The sequence below is a fragment of the Rousettus aegyptiacus genome, unplaced genomic scaffold (genome assembly GCF_014176215.1).
Source record: "Rousettus aegyptiacus isolate mRouAeg1 unplaced genomic scaffold, mRouAeg1.p scaffold_m13_p_10, whole genome shotgun sequence".
NCBI lineage: Eukaryota > Metazoa > Chordata > Mammalia > Chiroptera > Pteropodidae > Rousettus > Rousettus aegyptiacus.
This window is the reverse complement of record NW_023416285.1, coordinates 1,152,449-1,173,810: the sequence shown is the minus strand read 5'-3', so window position 1 is coordinate 1,173,810 and position 21,362 is coordinate 1,152,449. Positions and strand designations below refer to the sequence as shown.

The 21,362-nt window shown below is 54.6% G+C and overlaps 1 protein-coding gene across 5 annotated transcripts in view; it reads right to left on the bottom strand.

The window, feature by feature from the left end:
- FAM193A (family with sequence similarity 193 member A) overlaps positions 1–21,362 on the bottom strand; it is an 87,938-nt gene that overhangs the window by 50,784 nt on the left and 15,792 nt on the right. For 4 of the 5 annotated variants that reach the window (XM_016159219.2, XM_036227411.1, XM_036227412.1 and 1 more), the window contains exons 2-4: positions 15,344–15,589; positions 2,609–2,742; positions 2,280–2,447 (exon numbers count right to left, since the gene is read on the bottom strand). In XM_016159219.2, coding sequence (XP_016014705.2) covers positions 2,280–2,447; positions 2,609–2,742; positions 15,344–15,451 — 410 coding nt within the window. In that variant the 5' untranslated portion in view covers positions 15,452–15,589. The remainder of the gene's footprint in view (positions 1–2,279; positions 2,448–2,608; positions 2,743–15,343; positions 15,590–21,362) is intronic. The other variant, XM_036227410.1, reaches the window with a different exon arrangement.

Below are 21,362 nucleotides of genomic sequence, written 5' to 3'. Positions count from 1 at the left end.
CCTGCTTTTTAGACACGAGCTGTGAAACCCATCAAGCTGCAGTTCCTGGATTTTATATAATGGATACTTTCACCTGCTGGACACCACGTTTAGGCCAAAGGAAAACCTTAAGTTGTCACCTAGTCCATTTTTAAATTACCACACCACCTAGGCTAGTAGACAAGAGCCTGGTAGAATCCTGCACTGGAACAAGGGATGCCTTATTCAGCGGTCTCCAGCCTGTGTGGCACCAGGGACCGGTGCTCCTGTGAGCATCTAACGCCTGACGATCTGAGGTGGAGCTGGGGAGCAGCTCCAAACAGAGATGAAGCTTCGCTGCGCACCTGCCACTCACCTCCTGCTGAGCGGCCTGGTCCCTGACAGGCCACGGACCAGTAATATGTGGCTAAAGAAAGAGTAAAAATTGGTGAAATTCCCACTGTGGTTAGTACATTTCAGATAGGTAAATTAATTATTTGGCATGACAATCTAGTGTAACAACTGTCCGTCCTCTGAAACAGAATGTATTTCACCCGTTTAAAGGAAAGCCACACAAGACTCAAATGACACAGGGACAATCAGACTTAAAGACTGGCCATCTCCTTAGCACAGTGAAACTGTACATACATCTGTATCTTCTTTGTCCATCTCCGTATCTTATAAATTTAATGAAATGACTGTGTGGTACTCTCGCCAACAGATTTTAAAAAGTCACACAACCAAGAGTGAGAAATGTGCTAAGCTGCGGACTCACTTGCACGCACATCCAACGCACGCGGGTACACGTGTGGGAGGCCACCGCTCGGGTGCCACGGCTGTGGCAGGGAGGAGGCCAGGTAAACAGACGGCCCTCCCGGCGCGGGCAGCACACGCACACGCGCAGAGCAAATCTGGGCAGTGGCGGTAACTTAACAAAAAGAAGGTAAGGGGGGGGAGGAGTGACGGGGGAGGGCCCTCCGACTTCAGACAAGTGACTGCAGACTAACGGGAGTGAGGGAAGGGAGGAAAAGGAAATCCCCAAAAAGGGAAGACCACCCCCGCCAGAGAGAAAAGCAAGTGCAAAGGCCCAGTGGCAGAAACGGAGGCAAGAGAACAGGGAGGCGAGGCGGGAGGGGCACGCGGGAGGTCGGGGGGGCACCGCCCGCTGCGCGGCTCCTGCACGCAGGCGTCGCAGACGGCCCTTCCTGACATCTACCGGCATCTGAACAGCGAAAAGGAGTGTCCTGGACACAAAGACCAGGAAAACGCAGCACGCACGGCACACACACCTCTAATGAAAGCGAGGCACTGTCACGGGGTGTTTATTGTACCAGAGTCACGCTGTCCCCAACCGCAAACCCTCGCCTTCACAATCCCTGCCGAAACGTCCCTCATCTGCGCTAGTATTTGAATGTTTCCTTTCAGTTGTCTTTTATTTTACTTTATTTTCTTCCTAAACATTCGCAAGCTGTGAAGTGTGGGTTTGATGTGCAGATGACACGCTTTTTCCTAATACTCTAACTTCTGAAAAAGGCACACACCACCTGGAACCATGCCATGGAACAGCACAGGTCCACAGGTCGAGCCCTGGACACACTGGCCGAACGCGCCAACTAGTTAACACGAGCCACGGCCAACCACCACCCCTGCCTCCAGGGCAAAGTCCAGTGCACAGGGAAGCAGAGTTCATACAACCCCCGAAGGTGCTGCATTCAAAACGTGAGAAAAAGAAACCAGCGTGAGAATCAATCCGTGAAATGTCTAGCTCAAATTTATTGCTTTTATTTGAAACATTTAAAAAAAAAAAAAGATGCTACAATCTATAGGGAAGAATAAAAGCCACGTGCACCTCCAATCCTGCATTGCCACGAGCCCGAGGTGCCTGCTGAGCAGCAGACACCGCGTGGTCGGCCACTCCCGTGAGACACGCCAGACGTGCCCAGGGCAGGCCTGGCCGCAGCAGGCCCTGCCTGAGCGCAGAGCGGCTCCCGCACTGCGGGCTGCACGGGGCCTCCGTTCCTCACCTCGCAGATGGGACGCTGCCTCTGCTCCTCGGGTGACAGGGTGACAAAATGCTTAGCATCACCCCTGGCACAGCAAGTACTCAAGCGGCTGTGTCCCTGCCAATCCCAACACCGAGAGACGACAGACCCGAGTCGCTGTGTCATCACACAGGCAGCAAACCTGAGCGGAACCAGAACGCGGGGCCCGCTATGCCGGGCCGCCTGCTGCGGGCCGGCCGAGCATCTCCAGACCCTGAAAGGAGAGCCCGCCGGGCAGAGGGGAGGGAGGGAGGGACAAGACACGGGGACGAGGTGTACCTATCCACGAGCTCCTTCACCCCCTCCTTGTCGGGCACCAGCGAATGGTCCTGGTCGTCGGCCAGCGGGGTGCCCGCCTGGCGGTAGATGCAGCGGACCATGTAGCGCACTTCCGACCAGTAGTTCTGCAGCTGCTGCGGCTCGCGCTCCGCGTCGGCCGGCATCTCCCTGCAGGGCGGCACAAGGGCAGGTCAGGGTGGCCGCACAGTCCGTGCCACCCGCACAGCACCCAGGGAGCCCGGCGCGAGCCCCCTCTCGGGAGGGCGGGTGGCTACGCAGGCGCCCGCCTCCCGCTCCAGCCCCGCCCCGCGCCCCCGCGCCCCCCGTACCTGCGCTCGCTGCAGGCCTCGCAGGCACACGCCGCGTCCGCGGGCAGCGGCTGGGCGCCCAGAGCCAGCCGCCCGCCGCCGGCCTCCGCCTGGGGCCCACCAGGGGGCGCGTGCAGGAGGAAGTCTTGTCCCTGCTGGGAGGAGAGAACACAGCAGCTCCGGTCAGAGGGTCCGCTCCAACGGCAGCCAACGCCTTTCAGAAAACACGCAAAACCGCGCCGCGATCCCGTGACCGATGCGACGTGGGAAACGCTTTCTCCGGCACCGCTGTTTGCTGCCTTCTGACAGGTGCGGCATACCCCAGGGGGGCAGTGACTGGTTTCTTTTGCCCTTTAACAAAGGCTAATTCAACCCCAGCGTCCTAAGTGGCACAGGCACTGACCACCCAGTGGGCACCTGCAGGACACGGCTCGGTGGGAACACAGTGGCCCCTGCGGCCCAGCTTCCGGAAGCCGGGGGCAGCCTGCTCCGGGCAGGAGGGAGCCGGCTCAGCCCTTCCAGCCTCCGATCCCCAACAGCACCTAAAGGGTGTCATTGGCAGCCACTACAGGCAACACAGAGACAACCCCGGCCCCACCCGCAAACTGTTTCCTCCCTGTTTCTCCGGTCTCAGAACATAATCCCACCAGCCACGCGGCCGGCACCCCAGAGCTGGAGGCCCCCACACGGTGAAGAAGGTGCTGGGCACCAGCCCCACCCCCAACAACCTCAGGAAACAACTGAGCCTCGGAGGCGCCCGAGCAAAATCTCACACAGAGAACTTCTTCCCTCTTGTCACTCCTCCGTGGCATCTGCCTGTCCCAGAGGGGCCTGGGTCTCACTCCTGGGCTGGGTGCTCGGTAAGGACGTTCAGACTCTTGTGGTGCTGCCCCACCCCCATGCCACCGGACAAAGTGCGAGAAAACCCTTCCGAAGGCCTGCAGTGTGTCCTCTGGAGTCTGGGAGCTCGGACACCGACGTCTGACTCTGAAAAGGCAGAGCCTGAGGGAGGAGGACCAGCCAGAGCCTCCCCAGTGGACGGGGAGAGAGCGGGGGGCCGGCGCCCACCTGGTGAGAGGCCAGTCCCGAGAGCCGTCTGAGGGCCAGGTCTGGTGTCGCCATGCAAGAATCCACCTGAGGAGGTTCCGCCCAGGAGCAGACCCCGGGGTTAAGCCAGGGGGCAGAGCAGGTCTGGGGTGTCACACAGAGTCCCCAGGAGACAGTCCAGTACAAAGCCCTGACTGAAGTCTAAGAAAACCTAAAGCAAGAGCCACTCACTATGGGCCACCCGCTTGGACCTCCGGCCCCCATCACCAAAGAGAACGGCTCTCTGAATGGAGACCCACGAGTCCTGCGGAGCCTCCTGTACGGGGAAGAGCCAGGACGGCACAAGGAAGCAGGGCAAGCTGCTGCCGCCCCGACCCCGCACGTCCCCCGGGGATCCCTGAAGACACTGAGGCGGAGAGAGAAGCCATGCACCAGATGAGACATCCAGGGCTTCTGCCAGTGCGACGAGGCTGTCTCGGCAGGTGACTGGAAGGGCGCTGGGGCTGACTGCCGCGGCAGGCGGGGCGGGCCGGGTGGCCACGGTGCAGGGCGAGCTCTCCCTCCCCCGCCCACCCTGCCCCTGTCCCACACAGACCTGCACCCGCTAGTGTCTCTTGGCTGCTTTGCCCCGAAGCCTGGGGACAGGAAAGGGGTCTGCTCGCCCCACTCCTAGTCAGCACCCTACTGGAGAGCTCAGCCCATGGACAATGGAAAGGAAAAATAAAAGACACACAGACCGGAAAGGAAAAAACACATTTGTAGGTGACGTGATCACCTATGTAGAAAATCCTGAAGAATCTACAAAAGAACCACTAGAATTAATAAATGAATTTTCACAGGATACAAGGGTTAATTACACAAAAACAACTGCATTTCTACATACTGGCAATAAACAATAACATACAGAAAATTTTAGAAGTACCATTTAAAATAGCGAGAAAAATAATAAAATACTTCGGAAATTTTTCAATACACTATGTGCAAAGCCTATAGTTTGAAGACTACAAAACTATTCTAAGAATAAAGTTAAAAGACCTACATAAACAAACAGTCATACCATGTTCATGGATTGGAAGACCCAGTATTAAGATGTCAATTCTCCCCAAACTGGTCTATAACTCAACACAATACAGGTTAAGAATTCAGCAGGCCTTTCTGCAGAAACTAGCAAGGTGATCCTCAACTTCATATGGAAAGCAAAGGACCTACCAGAATAGCCAAAAAGCTTTTGACATATATAAAGCCAGAGGACCGCTCCCACCTAATTTCGTGACTTACCACAAAAAGCTTCTGGGGACACGGCAGTATGGCACTAACGGAAAGACAGATCTATGTGTAAAGTGGAACACAGCCCAGCGGTGGAGCCACACATGTGGCATTAGATGACTTTTGACACAGATGCCAAAGTAATTCAATGAGGAAAAACAGTATTCTCAACAAATAGTTCTAGAACAATGAGAAATTCATGCGAAAAGAGTGGACCTTAACTGCTGCTTTACAAAAAAAAGATGTAAAACATCACTCAAAATGGATCAGGGGTCAAATACATAAGCGCGAACCATAAGACATCTAAAAAAACACACACACACACGAGACAAAAAAAATCTTTGTGACCTTAGGTAGCAAAGATTTCTCACATAGAACACAAAAGGCCCAAGTTATTTAAAAATTGGTAAATCTGACTTGATTAAAATTTTAAACTTCTGTTCTTCAAAAAACAGTGTTATAAAATGAAAAAGCAAGCCACACACTGGGAGAAAAAATAGAAGATTTAAATAGCCACCTCGCCAAGGAGATACAGGTGGAAAACAAGCCCTCAAAAGGATGCTCACGAAGTGATTAAGACACTGCGAACTGAAAGTGTGCTCACTGACGCGACGAGCCCCCAGAATGCCGGGACGGCCGACGCCCAGCCGTGGCGAGGGCGGGGACCAGCGGGAACAAACGTGCCGCTGGAAGCAGGACCGGCGCTCTGAAAATGAGCATGGCAGCGCCTCGCGTTCATGATAGTCACACACTTACCCCATGACCTTGAACCCCACTCCTAGGTATCTACCGAAAAGAAATGGGCTACGTCCACACAGAGGCTTGTACTGAAATGTTAGCAGGGGCTTTCTTTGTAACAGCCAAAACCAGGAAACACAACGTCCCTGCTGGCGATGGAGAAACCAGCTGTGGTTCATCCACACAGCGGAACGTCTCTCAGAAGAAGGGATCAGCTACTGAGACGTGCTGCGACAGGGAAGAGTCTCATGCGCACTGTGTCAAGCGAAGGAAGGCCAAAGGCCACCCTTCAGGTCATCTTTCTATGAGGCTGTCCCAAGTTCTATGCTCTCAATCGGATCATTCTGGGCAGCAGAGACAAATTATGTCAGCAACCGCTTCCGTGAAGTCCATTACAAAGGAACTGTAGGGGTGTGTGTCAGGAACCAAGACACACACCAGGGCAAACATTCAAGATAAGAATATTAGCAAACTCTTAAATGGCCGGTTTAACCTGGGACTGCATGCCTCAAAGACAGGAGCTGAGCGAGAGCCTGGCCCCCTGGTGGGACGCGCCCGACGCCCCTGTAAGCACACGCATGAGAACACGGACACGACGGCTGGCGTCCTCAGCCAGAACCGCGCCTTGGAAACAGTCGGGCTCGACGGCACGGACAGCGCGGGTGAGCCCGACACTCATCCTCACGGCGGGACGCAGCATGCGGCACAGGCCCCCTTGAAGAACACATGACTCACACAAAGAAGAGAAAAGCAGCCTCCAGAAACGTCATCTTCCACCCCCGACCAAAGTACTTTTGTTACTTAAACACATATGAATGTGAAATGACATGGGGTTTCTGTCTTAAGCCTTTGTATAACTGTAGAAACCCAAGCTGGTCTACTACGCGCACGGAAACAACCCTGAAAATCATTGAAGTTCAAATAAACATTGCTTTAAAGAGACAGGAATGAGTGGCCTATCCAAACGGCCAGCGGCGACAGGCCTGACTCTGGCTCTGGGCAGCGGGCCCTGCGGATAGGCCCGTATCCCCACGGGCTCTACGTGTCTGACTCTCTCCTGCACAAAGCGGGTCAGGCCTTTGCCGGCTCTGACCTTGGCCTCGGCAGAGTACGAGTGTTAAGACAAGCTCTGCTCCTTCCTCTGCAGCCTTGAAAGCAGCACACCCAGGCCTGCCAGGTCACAAGAGTCAGGGCAAAGCCTTCCAACACACAGCAGGCCCTCCGATGATCTAGAAGTGCCTCACCCCACTAGCGGAACACAAATGAAACTTGTCTCAGCTGTCAGAGAATTCACAGGCCATGGAAGTAAAGCCACGGCCCCCACGGTGCGAACTCTACCTGCAGGATGAGCAGTGTGTACATCCTGAAGTCCTGAAATATTACCTTTGCATACTTGTCAAAGGTAGTTTGGTCCTTCACTCTGAAGCCATCCCCAGGTGCCTACTCAGTGCCAGCCCTGTACAGATGCCCTGAGCGAGTGAGACTGGAGTCAGGGCAAAGCAGCTATGGCAGAAATTCAGGGGTGCATGGCTGCCAGCAGCTCGGAGGGGTGGCGAGGCATGCCAGCAGGAACGGTGAGCCAACTCTGCTCTCAGTCCCCTGGAGGCCCGCCTCTGCTGGGCCTGTCGCCAACCTGCCTCTCGCCAAGCCCCCGGAATTCCTCTCCCTGTCCAATGCGTGGATGCCGCTGAGGGGGACATCCCTGCCGGTGGGCAGGTTGGGGCCACCGCACAGTGATGCCTCGACCTTCGACAGGGGCTGGCCAGCAGCGCAGACACCCTGCCGGGTCCCTGTTCTCACTTCTCGCAAAGGCCGTCAGCAACCTTCCCCGCTCCCGCTTCACCCCGCCCCGCTAAACCCACTCCCTCTCAAAACTGATCTCGTGAAAGGGCGTGAAGCAATCTTCTCCACTCCCACCCTCCCCGCCACCTTGCCTGCCTCCTAGCAGCCTTACCTGCGAACCCTCTCAACAGAAGGAGGATTCTTCTAGAAAGAGGTCTCGACTCCCCATCTTAGTGGCCTATGAGCACCACCTGTCTGCCTTATTCCTTCCTGCCCCCCACATGACTTCAAGCTCTGCCTCTCTCATGACAAATGAGGGCAGGAATCGAGGTGACTGGGGCCATGACCAGGACACTCCCTCGGCAACCTGCTGTGCTCTCAGAAATGCGTTTCCCGAGCCGCGGCCCAGCACGTCGCCTCCACAGACCCGGTGGAGGGGGCCCGGGCAGTCTGCAGAACACTGTCTTGGGCTGTGGTTGTGAGGCCGTCGCCTGTATTTTTGACCTAGAGAACTGAGTAAAGGAGCCCGCCCTCCCTAGTGTGGTGGGCCTTGTCCAGGCCATTGAAGGTCCGAAGAGAATGAAGTGAGAGGAAGGGTGACTTCGCGCTCCCTGTCTGAGCTGAGACCTCCATCTCCTGCCCTCAGGCACCAGCACATCCTCTCCAGGGCTTTCATGCTCGACCCGGCTGACACCGCTGGCCCCTCGGTTCTCAGGCCTTGGGAATCAAACCGCACCGCATCACCAGCTGGGCGTCCAGCCTGCAGACAGCAGGTCACAGGACAACTCAGCCCCTACAACCACGTGAGCCAATCCCTGTAGTGAATCACCTCTTCTGTCCAACCCCCGTCCCCCAATCCCCCCCGCCCAACCCTACCCCATCATCCCATCCCCCACCATCCCCCACCCCCCCATCATCCCCCCCGCCCAATCCATTCATCCACGTCCTACTGGCTCTTTCTCTGGAGAATCCTGCCTGATACACACCCAAACAAAACTCAGAAACGGGTACCTGGAGACAGGTATATAAATGCCTAATGGCATTTTTTTTTAATTGCAAAAAAAATGGGAAAAAACTCTATATCTTACGACAAAATTATTGACCAATGAATAAACTATAGTAACAATGAATTTTGTGTGAATCATAGATAACTGAAAAAGAACAGACTGCCGCCGCCCAGACGGCGCGAGGAACCTGCTCGACGAAGACACAGAGGACGGCGCGCACGCCATCTCACCGGGACCGAGACCAAAGCCAGCTTGTCAGAGACACGCGCACAGAAGGGTTTTTTTGAGGGAATGACGGACACGGAGCTTGAGGACAGCGGCTGCCTGAGAAGCGGGGAGGACAGGGAAGGCAGGGGCACGGACAGGCGCCCAGCATCTGTGACGGCCTGAGGTTCCCGCCATCACCCCTCGTAACACGTGTATCACCTGCCTGTTCACACACACACGTGCTTGGTACCGGCCTCCTGGCCGCCAGGCTGCTCCTCACGCGGGCGGTCGGGGCCTGCGCCCCTGCTGCCGGCACGGCCAGCAGGAGCCCCGCGGGCTCGCCACGCTCACCACGCCCTACCCTTCCCGGTGGCTTTTTAAAAACATCTGCCAGGAGGACGTGGGAGCCTGTCCTCCGTGGCCTCTCATGCTCCTCCACGTCTCGCTGGATATGCCAAGGCTGTAAGGGCCCGTGTGTCCCCCCCCTCCACTGGGCCACTCCGCAGGGTGTTTATGCAGCCAATGACCTCGAGACAGAGCAGGCCGGCTGCTCAGCACGCGGGTCCTCGGGGCTCCTGAGCTGCGACGCAGATTCACTATGCCCCTGGTGCCCACGCATGGGCCCTGGGGGGCAGGGGGCAGGGAGAACAGCCCCCCCATGCTGTCACCTGGGCCAAGCGTGCTGAAGTCCTCGGCCTCGCAGCCGGGGGTCTCGGGTCTTTGGCCAGCACCCGCGGAGTAGAAGTGCTGGCTTCTCACCTCCCGGACCCGACAGCCACGGGGCGCAGCGCCCCAGGCGACCGCCCGCGCCTGGCCTGGCTATGGCATCCCGCTCCCCTGCTGCCTCGTGGACGCCTGCTTCTCACTCATCCCCACCTCACAGCGGCCAGGCCGGACACTTTCCAGGGCTGCCCCGCCCTGCCCACTGCACTCCGCTCCTCGACCTACCCCCGCCAGGGGCGTGCCGGTGACCAAGGCCGAGAAGGCGGGTGTGGCATCTGTGGAGGCTTCGCGACAAGCGCGTGACCACCCACAACACGCGGGGCACCCGAGACAGGCCAACTATGACTTGAAATTGCAACTCTTGAAAAAACCTGGGATTCCACTTGAGACAAAGGACTCGGGGTCAGATTAACAATTTAAAAAGAAGTCACAGATACATCTGGACAAATAAAGTTAGAGGAAGAAAAATGTAAAACATGTCATTTAAAGTAGTATAAATAAAAGTCAAACACTTGTAGGTGTTGTGAAAAAAGATGCAATGGCGTAACACAAAAACATGAAACACTTATCGGCGGAGAATTCCAGTCGTGGGATTGGAAAGTTCAGGCTGAGAAGTGGACTGTCCTCCCAGTGACTGAGAGCGAGCGAGCCCCCAACCCGCCCCCAGCACGGCCTCCTGGGCGGAAGGCGACGCGACGACTTCCAATGACACAGGCACAGAAAGAACCAAGAATGACCAGGGCATTTTCGAAGAGCCCAGGGTAAGAGGCGGCTCTCTCCGAATACGGGCTACGTTACAAAGCCACGGAAAGTAAGACAGCAAGCCTCTGGCAGAAGGACACACACACCAGGGAACAGAGCCAGCGCCCAGAAACGCCCCCTCGCACACGCGCACGCCCGCCTTATAAAGGTGCTGGGGGGGGAGGGGCAATGGCCAGTGCATCGAATGCTGCCAGGGGCCCGAGCTCCACGTGGAAGTAAGTTAGACTTGACCTTTACTTCACACCACATAAAAATTTTAATTTCAATTCCAGGCAGGGTGTGGGTTTAAATATGAAAAGCAAATCAACAGAAGTCAAGAACTGTGCTGTTCGGTAACCCTGTGTCAGGTGCGGCTGCTGAGGGTCTGCAACGTGGGGAGTCCTAAGCGACACGGGCTCTAAGTGTAAAATACACATAAAATTTAAATATTTAGTTTCAAAAGATAGGAAATACGTCATTAACATTTTTTATGTTGAGTACAGGCTGAAATGAACTTGGATATATTGAGTTACAGTATAACATCACCTGTCCTTAGTTTTTGACATGCTACTAAAAAATTTTCAGTTATTTATGTGGTTTACATTTGTCATTCACGTATTTCTTTGCACTGTGCTGAAAGAAGAAACCACATACCAAAAATATGTTTATGATTTCGTATAGAAAAAGCATTCCAACAGGACTGAAGAAAGCAGTAACTACTAAGGAAGATTATGAGAAACTTGGCTAGATTAAAAATGGACTTCTGCTCGTCAAGACGCTACAAGCGCAGTGAGAGGGCAGCGAAGCGGACGCATCTGCGATGCACACAGCCCACGGGGGGACGGCGCTGAGCACGCACGGGGAACTCCCACGCACCGGCAAGACGACAGCGCAGTACAACGGCGGTCCCAAAGCGTGGTCCACGGGCCCTGGGCGTCCTGACCACCTCCTCGTTCGGTCCGGCAGTAGAAACTATCTGCACACTCACACCACGACGCCATCTGTCTGTCCACTGTGCTGACGTCGGCGAAAGCCGAGGCGGGTGGACCGCCGGCACCTGGGCAAGCGCGGAGCCCGCACGGCTGCGGGTGCCCGCTGCGCTCCCCGCCACCACGCGCTCCGTCACGAAGGCCAGCCCCACCCGAGAACGTCCCTGTGCAGTACAATCACGCGCTGCGTTCAAGCTGAACCCTCAGCACATGCCTTTCAGACACTGTGATGAAGCAGGACTTCAGCGAAACTTGTAAACGACAACGTAGTCAAACAGCTGAGAGGCCTACAGCAACGGAAACGAAAGAACTGCAACACCTACGAATCTCAAACGTGATGCTGAACAGAATGCCGTGGACTGTATGGCCAGTTTGCTAACGCGCGAATCTTCAGGAAAACCGAGCGACAGGGTTTGGGGGTGGAGGTGCGTGCTGAGACGCAGAGCAGGGAGGGCGGGCCTGGGAACGGGGTGTGCAAGCTCCTTGGAGAAGGCATGGACTGGGAGGGGCGCCGGCGAGGGCAGGGCTGGACTTGCCGCCTGCACGAGAGCAGGAAGACACCCAGACAGGTCACTGCCCAGTGACGAGGGCCAGCCTCACCACAAAGCAGCAGACTCTCCTCTTTAAGACTCAGTTCAGCCTGCCCCTCTGCATGCCACACCGAGACTGAAGGAAGAGGGTGTCAGAGGACAGGGAGGGAGGGAGCCCTCGCGTGGCTAACGGACAGCAAGCAAACAGCCCCTTGGGACGAGGGGCCACCAGAGAGGACATCAGTGCAACAGGACACTGCACCAAGATTTAATCATTGCAACCTGCACTGACCTGGAACCACCTGAAAACATGCACAGCAAAAATGAGGATATTTATGAAGAAAGGACAAATAACACACACATAGTAGGTTTTAACTGATCTGACTCAGACATTAACGGATGAAGCATTCGAAAAATTAGTAAAACACAGGTTCACGTGGGAGTACACGGAGTCCTGTATCTGAACTCAGAAAACATTTTCAGGCACACCAGAACACTCAGAAAAACTTAGCCACATGTTAGTATAACTGACCGGCCCACAACCTCAATCTGTAACAGCAGGATTGAAGTTAATCCAAGAGACACACGTGTGGATGTTTACAAAGACGTCTCAACAATTCATGGTTGAAAACAGAAATAGCGAAAACTGAGGGATACTTAAAATTGAGCCAATACTGCTAACATTTTAAAACTGAGAGCAGTAATTAGAGGTTTCCAGCACATCAGAGAAGAATAATAAAAACTGATGGCTAAGAACACAACTTGGAAAAGTGGCAGGGCAGCCACAGAGAAAGAACAAAAAACCGCGCTTGTGGCCACATCAGCAGGACTGTGTGGCTCCTGGCGGGCTGCTGGCACCCGTGCGGGCCACAGGGCTGTCTCCCCTCCCTCCCTCCAGGAAGCCAGGCTGAGCACGGCTCAGGTTCCCGCAGGTCTCCAGGTGAGAAGGCACAGGACGCAGCTCTCTGAAGCAGCTGGCACGCAAGCTCAGGCTCCCGGACACCTGCTGGCAGCCCTCAGAAGGGGCCTAGAAACTGGAGAGCACCCCCACCCCACACCGACATGCCGCCACCTCGCATGGCATCCGTGCCCCTGTCCAGGACAGGAAGCCGGGAGAACCACACGTCTCCACTTACTGCCAGACAGCTGGAACCTGGGGCACTGTGGTGTCTGCCACCACCACCTTTAATAAGCGGAACAGAACTGAGCATCCCCAGAGGAACACACTAGAATCTGGCCACAGCGGGTGCCTCTGGGAAGCCAGGGGGATGGCGAGGAGCCAGAAGGACAGCGCGGTGACTCCACGCGGCTCTCGTCTGTGCCTTTACGCTTTCGTCACGTGAACCGCAGCATCGATGACCAAGTCCGCATCACATGCGCACAGAGAAAGAAGAGCAGTAATTAATGAAACAGACAAAGTGAAAGGACACACACCTCAAGAAATTAAAAAGCTCTTCACTGAAAAGACAAAACTGACAGACTTCAAGCCAGACTGGTGGAAAAGAGGGAAGCGAGCACCCCACGAGGGCTGGCGAATCACGTGCGCAGACGCGGCGGGAACCGAGAGGCCAGCCCCACGCGGCTGCACGGCGACGACTGACCGCGTCCAGCAACACGATCCCCCCAAATTAGGCTGAAAAGAAACGGAAAGTCTCTTGCTCATTAATCAAATCAAACTGGAAGTTTTAAATTGACCCAGAGACATATATGGCTGTGAAGAGAGGAGATGTGACGGCTGGAAGGGAGGCGAGGTCAAAGGTGGGTTCTGCAAAAATCGACGATTCCAGAGCATTAGCTTCCTCCTGGCACGAGCCAGGACAGAAGTAAAGATTCGTGACCTGTAAGAGGACGCGTGTAACTAAAGCAGCAGAGCCCTGGAGAGGATGTAAGGGGACAGGCACCAGAGAGCCCCCAGGGAGGGGGCCTCCTTCTGCCAAGGGGGCAGGAGGGGGGCAAGGGGCCGAGGGCCTGCCTGGGGGCGGGGTCAGCAGCTGAGCGAAGCAGAGTGGAGGGGGTGTGGGCTGGGGAGAGAGAAGGAAAGACTCACACCATTTGGGGGTACGGTGATGTAGCCAGAGCAACGGCTCGAATCTGGAAACAGCCCGCATCCACCGGCGGTGAAGGAGAAAACGCGGAGCATCTCTGTGGTTTACTCGGCACCGATAAGCGACAGAACTGGTGTGTGGCACTCAGAAGCATCATGCCACGCCACAGGCGGCTGTGACGCTGGACCAGCAGGCCGTGGGGGTGGCATCGGTCAGCGCACAGAGCTGCATGCACTCCACGTGGCTGAATTCTGCCCCACGCCATTTTAACCGGCCTGAACAAAGAGGCCAACTTCACAAAAGTAGCAGAACACGGGCTGCCATGGCAGCTCTGTGGTCCCAGGGATCACGTTTTGGGACAGGGAGAGAAAGCCTCATCTGAGAAACCACCTTCCAGGCCAAACCAGGAGTCAGGAGGTGACGGCCCCCAGGGCAGGGCAATTGCAGGGCACCAGAGGGGCTTCCTCCCACCGGCACACGCCCCAAAGGCAGAGTCGCTGCGGGGGCAGGGCTGGAAACTGCTCAGTGCAGGGAGGGCTTAGGCGGAAGGGAAGATGGAACTACCCAGCGTCGGCGACACCGGACGGACGGCCCCCCGTTAGGAACAGAAGGCCGAACACTGCCGGTGGCCACGGAGAGGAAACGGAAGTGAGCCGGTAAGACCGGGGCCGTCTTCCTCACCCCCCACGAGGGTCTCGCAGTCCAGCCACTTCCTTGTCCACTCACTTATTCATTCATTAATTCAGCACTCTGCGCACCTAAAATACGCCAGGCTCGGCACTGCTCTTGGTAAGAAGACATACCACAGAGAAAGAGCCCTCAGGGCGTGCAGGAGCAGGGTGCGAGGACGCCGTTCTGATTCTGAGGTTCGGCTACCACAGCACTCCCGCAGAAACCGCCACGTGAGCTGGGGTGCTGCCTCATGGAAGCCCTGACGCAGAAGTCACCGGCTCAGCGGCAGGCAGCAGAGACAGACGGGACGGGACAGGCCGCCACGACGCACCCCGCACAGCAGCAGGGCACTCGCCGAGCCACCCCCGTCAGAGAAGCGGCGGGAAGCGCGGCTCGGGGACGGCGGCCGCTGAGCAGAGGTCGAAGGAACAGAGGAGCCCGAGGATGTGGGGCCTCAAATGGCTGCAGAAGTCAGTCAGCACCTTCCAGAACCCAACGCGCGCAGACCTGAGAGTCCTTCCAGACCCAGGCCCACTGAGCCACCGTCTGGGCCACGGACCGGATGGCATGGCGTCCCCACACCAACCTGGCCCCCAAGGACGCCCCTGTTCAGCGGAGGTACAAAACTGAGGAAAAAGGGGGACACCGGACTTGTTAATCGCACGTGGGAAAGAACGTCAGATGAGTCACCAGCACACAGAACTGTCTAGAACTAAACGTGAAAAGTCTCCAGCAAACTGCTTCGCCAGAGAAATCTGAGGCCAGACTGCAAAGCCAAGACACAGCCCCGTGCCCAAGCCTGGTCACTTGTCTGGCCAGGGAGGGCAGGTCCCCTAGTGCCCACTGCAGCTGCAGCCAGGAAGACCAGCACGACGGGCCGAGTGCGACAGACCAGAAGATGGCACAGGAGGCGTTTCTTCCAGGAAGCAGATGCAGAGGGGCGACCTCCCGGCCCTCGGAGGCGGGGTGTGGGGGGTTGACACCAACGAGCTCTGCGCAGGGCACTCACCGCGGGCGGGTCCAGGCCGCCGGGCCTCTCCTCTCTCTCCACGGTCCGCCGGCAGTCCGGGCACACCCACAGGGGCAGGTGCAGCACGCTGTTGCCCTTGGGAGCCATGGAGAGGGCCAGTTTGCTCGCCGTCTTAATCCCACTCTCCAGAAACGAAGAGTCTTTCCGCTCGCTTCTGCACAGAAGACAGCAGTCTCCGGCGGGGTAGGGCGGGGTTCTGTGGTTCACGCCGAAGGTAAAAGGAGTCTGGAACAGAGGGAGGACACCTTCAAAGCAGGAGCCACAACGTCACAACCACTAACAACGCTACATACGGTTCTAAGATCATGATGCGCGTGTTAAGTTTACACAGAGAAACACATTGAATAGGGAATTTGTGGAATAAAACTATACCTAGTATTCTAGAAACTCCTAATACCTCAAATAAAATAACACAATAAAGAACATCTTAGTAGGAGTTAGAAACTGCCCACCTCACCCCTGCACCCAGACTCTGCGTCACCTGCCGCACAGGTGGGGAGCGCCAGTCCCAGCCTCTGGATGGAGAAAGCAGCAGGACGCTTTACCGCCAGCAGGGTGCAGGCCCACTATTCTAGGGGCGCCAGCACAGGAGGGCTCGGGCCCAGCAGCCACCATGGCGTCAGGGCACCTGCAGGCTCGAACCACCTCCGAGGTGAGCAGAGCAAAGGCAATCGCGGCTGGGGCCACACACCCGAGACCCCGCCGCCCCACCACCAATGACACCCGAGCCTCTGCAGCCACCCAGTTTCAATATCCACTTTTTAAAATACACCCTAAACTACAGTGAGGATGGGGGTGGGAGCCCCAGAGGCAGGAGAAGGAGGCAAGACTATTACTCCAGATCCTCTTTAAAGATTGCCAACCACCCCATCAGAAAAGTAACCTTAGCCTTAAAACCACACAGACAGGCCCCCACGTTTAAAACAGGACGGAAGTCACGAGGTCAGCAAGCAGAGGCCAAAATAACCCAAATCAGAGTGAGCCCAACCAAGACGGGCCATCTGCACCTTAGAACAGGGGTTCCCAACCCCCGGGCCGTGGACTGGTACCTGTCAGTGGCCTGGGAGGAACTGGACCGCACAGCAGGAGGTGAGCGGCGGGTGGGTGAGCGAAGCTTCATCTATATTCGTAGCCGCTCCCAGCGCCAGCATCACCACCTCAGATCCACCTCAGATCCTCAGGCACTGGATTCTCATGGAAGCACCAGTCCCTGGTGCCAAATAAGTTGGGGACTGCTGCCTTAGAGGGACCATTCTATACATCCTGATGAGCGGTTCAAGAGAGGCACACCTGGACAACAGGTGAGCAGAAAAGCCAGGTATGGCCTTCCAGAGGCAGCAAAGCTCTGCCGCGGTTCCCAGCCAGAGCACACGCGGGATCACCGAGGCAGAAAGCCCACAGGGCCCGGGCCAGCCGCAGGGCCCGGGCCAGCCGCAGGGCCCCTGCTGCGGGAGGCCGCCCGGGAGGCCGGGCCAGGACCCACGCCAGCTACTCCGCCGGGAACTGCGGGGCACTTGGCGATGTCCCCAGTTCCACCCTGAGGCTCCTTTAACGTCCACCCAGCCCGGCCCAGCCAGCGGCCCACTCTTCCCTCAGCCCGGGGCTGTCTCCTGTCCTCCTGCTCCGAGGCCCACACACGCCCTTGGCTGCGCCTGTTAGCTGGGCTACAGGTGTGCGCGGACACCACCGAGCACTCCGAATGGCCCCCAGCTACTCCAAAGCCCAGGGTGTCCAGCAGGCGTCAGGTGCTTCGACAGAGATCTGAGTGATTAAAGGAATGAATGACAGCAGCTCCGCGGCCAGGGGGATTTGTGTTCGGCCCCGCTCCCACAAACCGGCCGTCAGAACTACTACACCTGTCACAGCCACCGCCCAAGGATTAAGCAGACCAGCCATCTGAACATCTGGGGTGCGAGGGGACAGAACTCAGTACTATCCTCCAGGGTGTTCCAGAAAGCTCCAGAGTGCCCCTCAAACCACAGAATAGCATGGAAGTAGCTGTCCTTCTCTGTCCCAAGTCTTAATTATGACAAACAATTTCAAAGCCATGCTGACTGACTCTATTGAAAGCCATCTTGTCCCCAGGCCCAGAAAACAGCCCTGGTCTTCACAGTTTCTAGGCCACTTTTAACCCAGGAAGGAGCTGCTGGGCTCGAGGTCACAAAGGCCCCAAGGCTGGGATCACAACCGAGCAGCCAGAACTGACAAGGGTATCCATCCCATTCAGCTCCATGCATCCATCTGTCCATCAGTCCAGCCAGTCTTTACTGGGACACTCCTGTGCCAAGGTACCAGTCCAAGCACTGGGGACACAGTGGTAAGTTAAACAAACATCCCTGTCCTGGGGAAATTAGCTCCTTATCAAAGACAATAAGACAACTGAAAAACATAGAACATCGGATAACGGTAACTGGAAAGGAGAAAAACAGCCGGAAAGCATGCCTGGGCCTGGGGCTGGTGCCCTTCAGGGGGCCAGCAAGGGCGCCCTGGGGACAAGCAGAGCGCCAGCTGGCAGAAGGGGCACATGCCCAGGGGAGGGGCATTGGGAGTAGCGTCCCTCGCCGCCCCCCCCCAATAACAAAGCCTGGAAACACTTCCCTCCGGTGCCCCCAATTCCCGCCTGTGGCAGGTCAGAAGTCTTACTGCCCCAGAGCTGCACAGCTGTGCCAGGTGACAGCAGTTCCCACGCCCCGGGGGTAGGCCCGAGCGCCTGGGCTCCGCCTGCCTCCGCACCAACCAGCTGAGAAACAGCTACGAAGAACACTGCCCAGGTGATGTGATGGTCAAGGGTAAAGAGAACACGAAATAGTCAGTGGAATCCCAAAAATTATGTCTTACAAAAAATATGTATTTCTAAACTAAGCTTCCTTCCAAAATGTTGACATGTCTTCCAAGAATAGCGGCATTAATACTGATAAGTTTATTCCAGCCATCTGAATTTGTCATAAAACAGAATGACGAAAAATTAATAAAACATTATCCCAGAACCATATGTCCCTCCCCAAACAAAATTTAGTCAGCTACAGTTTTCTTCTTATGTACACACATGCTTCTAAATGAAATCTGCCTAAAAACATACCAGGAACATACTGGTCGCTGTCAGTGACATTCACTGCCCAGGGCGGCCCAGCCCGAAGAGACGGAGCAGCAGGAGGGCTAACGGGAGCCTCGCAGGGAAGCGAACGCCCGACCCTGAGCCTTTGCAGAGCTCGCTTTTTCTTCTGAGAAAGAGATACTTCACCAGGTGTTAAAAAACGTGGTTTGTTTTCTAAAGCAACACTGAACCCTGTGGCCGCTTAGAAAATATATAAAGTACTATACAGAGTAACAGTGGTTGAAAGCTACTCCCCACTCACCCTCGAGCAAGTCATTCACGCCTCCAAGAATTGGTTTTCTTATTTGTAAATGAAGGATTTTTTAAAAAACCACTCAGAGAGTTGCCAGAGTCCAGTGAGATACCACAAGTGCTTAACAGAGAATCTAGCACAAAGCAATCGTTATGCCAAATGGCAGTTGTTTATTACTAACATGACAAAAAAAATTTTAAATGGATGACATAGAAAAATGCAAATAAATGGGTAGGAATACTAAAATCAGGATAATATTGTAACAATTATTGTTAATGAAATTTTCATGAACACGTAAAAGTCATGACTCAGTATAAAAATAACCACGTTGGATACATAATGAAAACATCATTTAATGTCTCCAGGTAAAAACGGAATTAAAAAAATTTTTTTAAAAAAACAGAGCACCTATCAATCTATAACAAATCAACTGGACAAAAACATGACAAATTTAAATAGTGCTTAACTGTTAAATTTATGTCAAGATTTAAACTGAATATTTCTCTTGTTAAGCTCCGTGAAACATGAAACTGACCAATATGCTACCAAAAAAACTCAAACGAACAAAAAAAACTACATTGTAAAGGCTCAAGTTATACAGGCCATATTCGAAATTCCAATTCACTTCAATATTCGAAGCTCTCTGTCAACTATTGTTGACAGAGAGGTAATAAACCTGTCATCGCAGGCCTACCAGTGTTTTCCAGCACTAAGGGACGGGGCAGTCACGACAGTCCTAGTACCTCCTGCAGTAACGAGACCAGAAGATGCACCAGATGGATGTTTGCTGAGTGAACGATAAAACTGAGAATACTACATATCAAAACTTCAGGTGTCTGACCAAATCAAGTTCATAGATTTAACCGCAAGTATTATTCTGAAGGAAGAAAAACAAAACATTCAGTTCAAGATTAGAAACCAATTCACAAAGGCCTGAAAGAAAACAATTTATTAATAAATATGAAAAATTAATGACTTAGAAAATTGTTCAACAATAAAGAGTAGCTAAAGTGTATGCTTAAATATGGTTAAAATGGCAAATTTTGTTTTATATATGTTTTACCACAATATAGTATAAAAGTACAGTTAAAGAAAGGCAACTCTAAAGGAGGGATACTGAGCATGAAGAAAAACAGGAGGGCGGAAACACCACCGAGGCACGAGTCCAGGCACGAGTCCAGGCATGAGTCCAGGCACAGCGAGTCAGTATGTTTAAAAGAAAGACACAGCAGATCAAGTTTTAACATGTTTAATTAAGGGAAATGATTATCAAAATTGACTCAGGCAGAAACACATTAAACCTAGACCACTAATCATGAATAAACTGAAAAATTAGCATAGAACTGCCTCCTCGAAAAGCTCCAGACCCAGAAGTTTAACGGGCCCCCTTAAGGACCAGAACCTTCCTGGGCGCTGGCTGTGCTCACGTCACGCGGTTAGGGAGTTAACACTCTCACCGAAGTCTCAGCAGCACGGATGGCGCACGATGGCAATCCACACTGACCAAGTCCTGCTAAGATCGCTGCTTCTCACCTACCTCGAACCACCCGCGCTGTCCAGAGCCACGGCTTCTAACTCATTTCTAACTCATTTCTACGACTCTGCTGCCTACGGATGTTCAGAAGTCAGTAGAGTTTGTACAACGAACTCCTGACAAGCTCAATGGATGGTCAGGGCCTGCGCGAACAGCCGCTGTGACAAATAACTAAGACGTTTAAATGACCTCGTCGGGCCTTTAGTGAGAGTAAAACCAAGTCCGTCTCTGTGACATTATTTTACGGACCTCACTAGATGGCCACTGTTCACAGGTGGGAAAACCACAAAGGCTGAAAATGAAAGGGGAGGGGAGGGGCAGTCACCAGGTAAGTCGCTTCCAGACACCTGGAGGAACTTCAAGATTTTCTCCATTCGAATTCACACCTTCGCAAAACTGAGGGCAGAATGGTACCAACTAGTTACATCGAAAGGAATGAACGAACATCTGGAATAAATACTACATGGACTCCATAATATTCCTCATAACTGACGTATTTTAGGTCTCACATCAACTAAAAACCTTTCGTATGTAACTCTGAGATCAGCACCTGTACAAAGACATCTAACAAGGCTCAAGCGACCACATTACATTCTCTAAAGTGCTATGTGAGTGCATGTGGAAATCACCTCTAAACTAAAAGGCAGGGCAGGGAATGAACAGTCAGCACCCCAGGTGGCCCCTACGCCTGTGACCGTCGGGCCCTGGGCAAACCCTTAGTCCTGCTATGTTTCTTCACCTGGAAATGGGGCTCAGAGCACCTCTGCTTCGGGATGCGTGTGTACAGTGACAACACGGTGAGGGCCCTCTCTACCGCAGCCAGTGAACGCTCGCACGCGGCGATGACTGCGTTTGTGGCAGAGCTGCTCGGCCCTCACTGCTTACACTGTGACTCGCGCCAAAACAGCCCCGTAAACCGACTGCTGGTCTCTCAGGACAGCCCTAGGCTGCCGCTGCTACGCACGCCTCCCACTGAAATCCAACTTGCCTGCGGCACAGGCCTCGGAGAGCAGAGCGCACCTCGCGACACTCGCCTGCAACTGCCCGGCCGAGCCACACACGACAGGGCTCGTGGCATTCTTCCCGCGTCAGATCCAGGATCCAGCACGTACCCAAC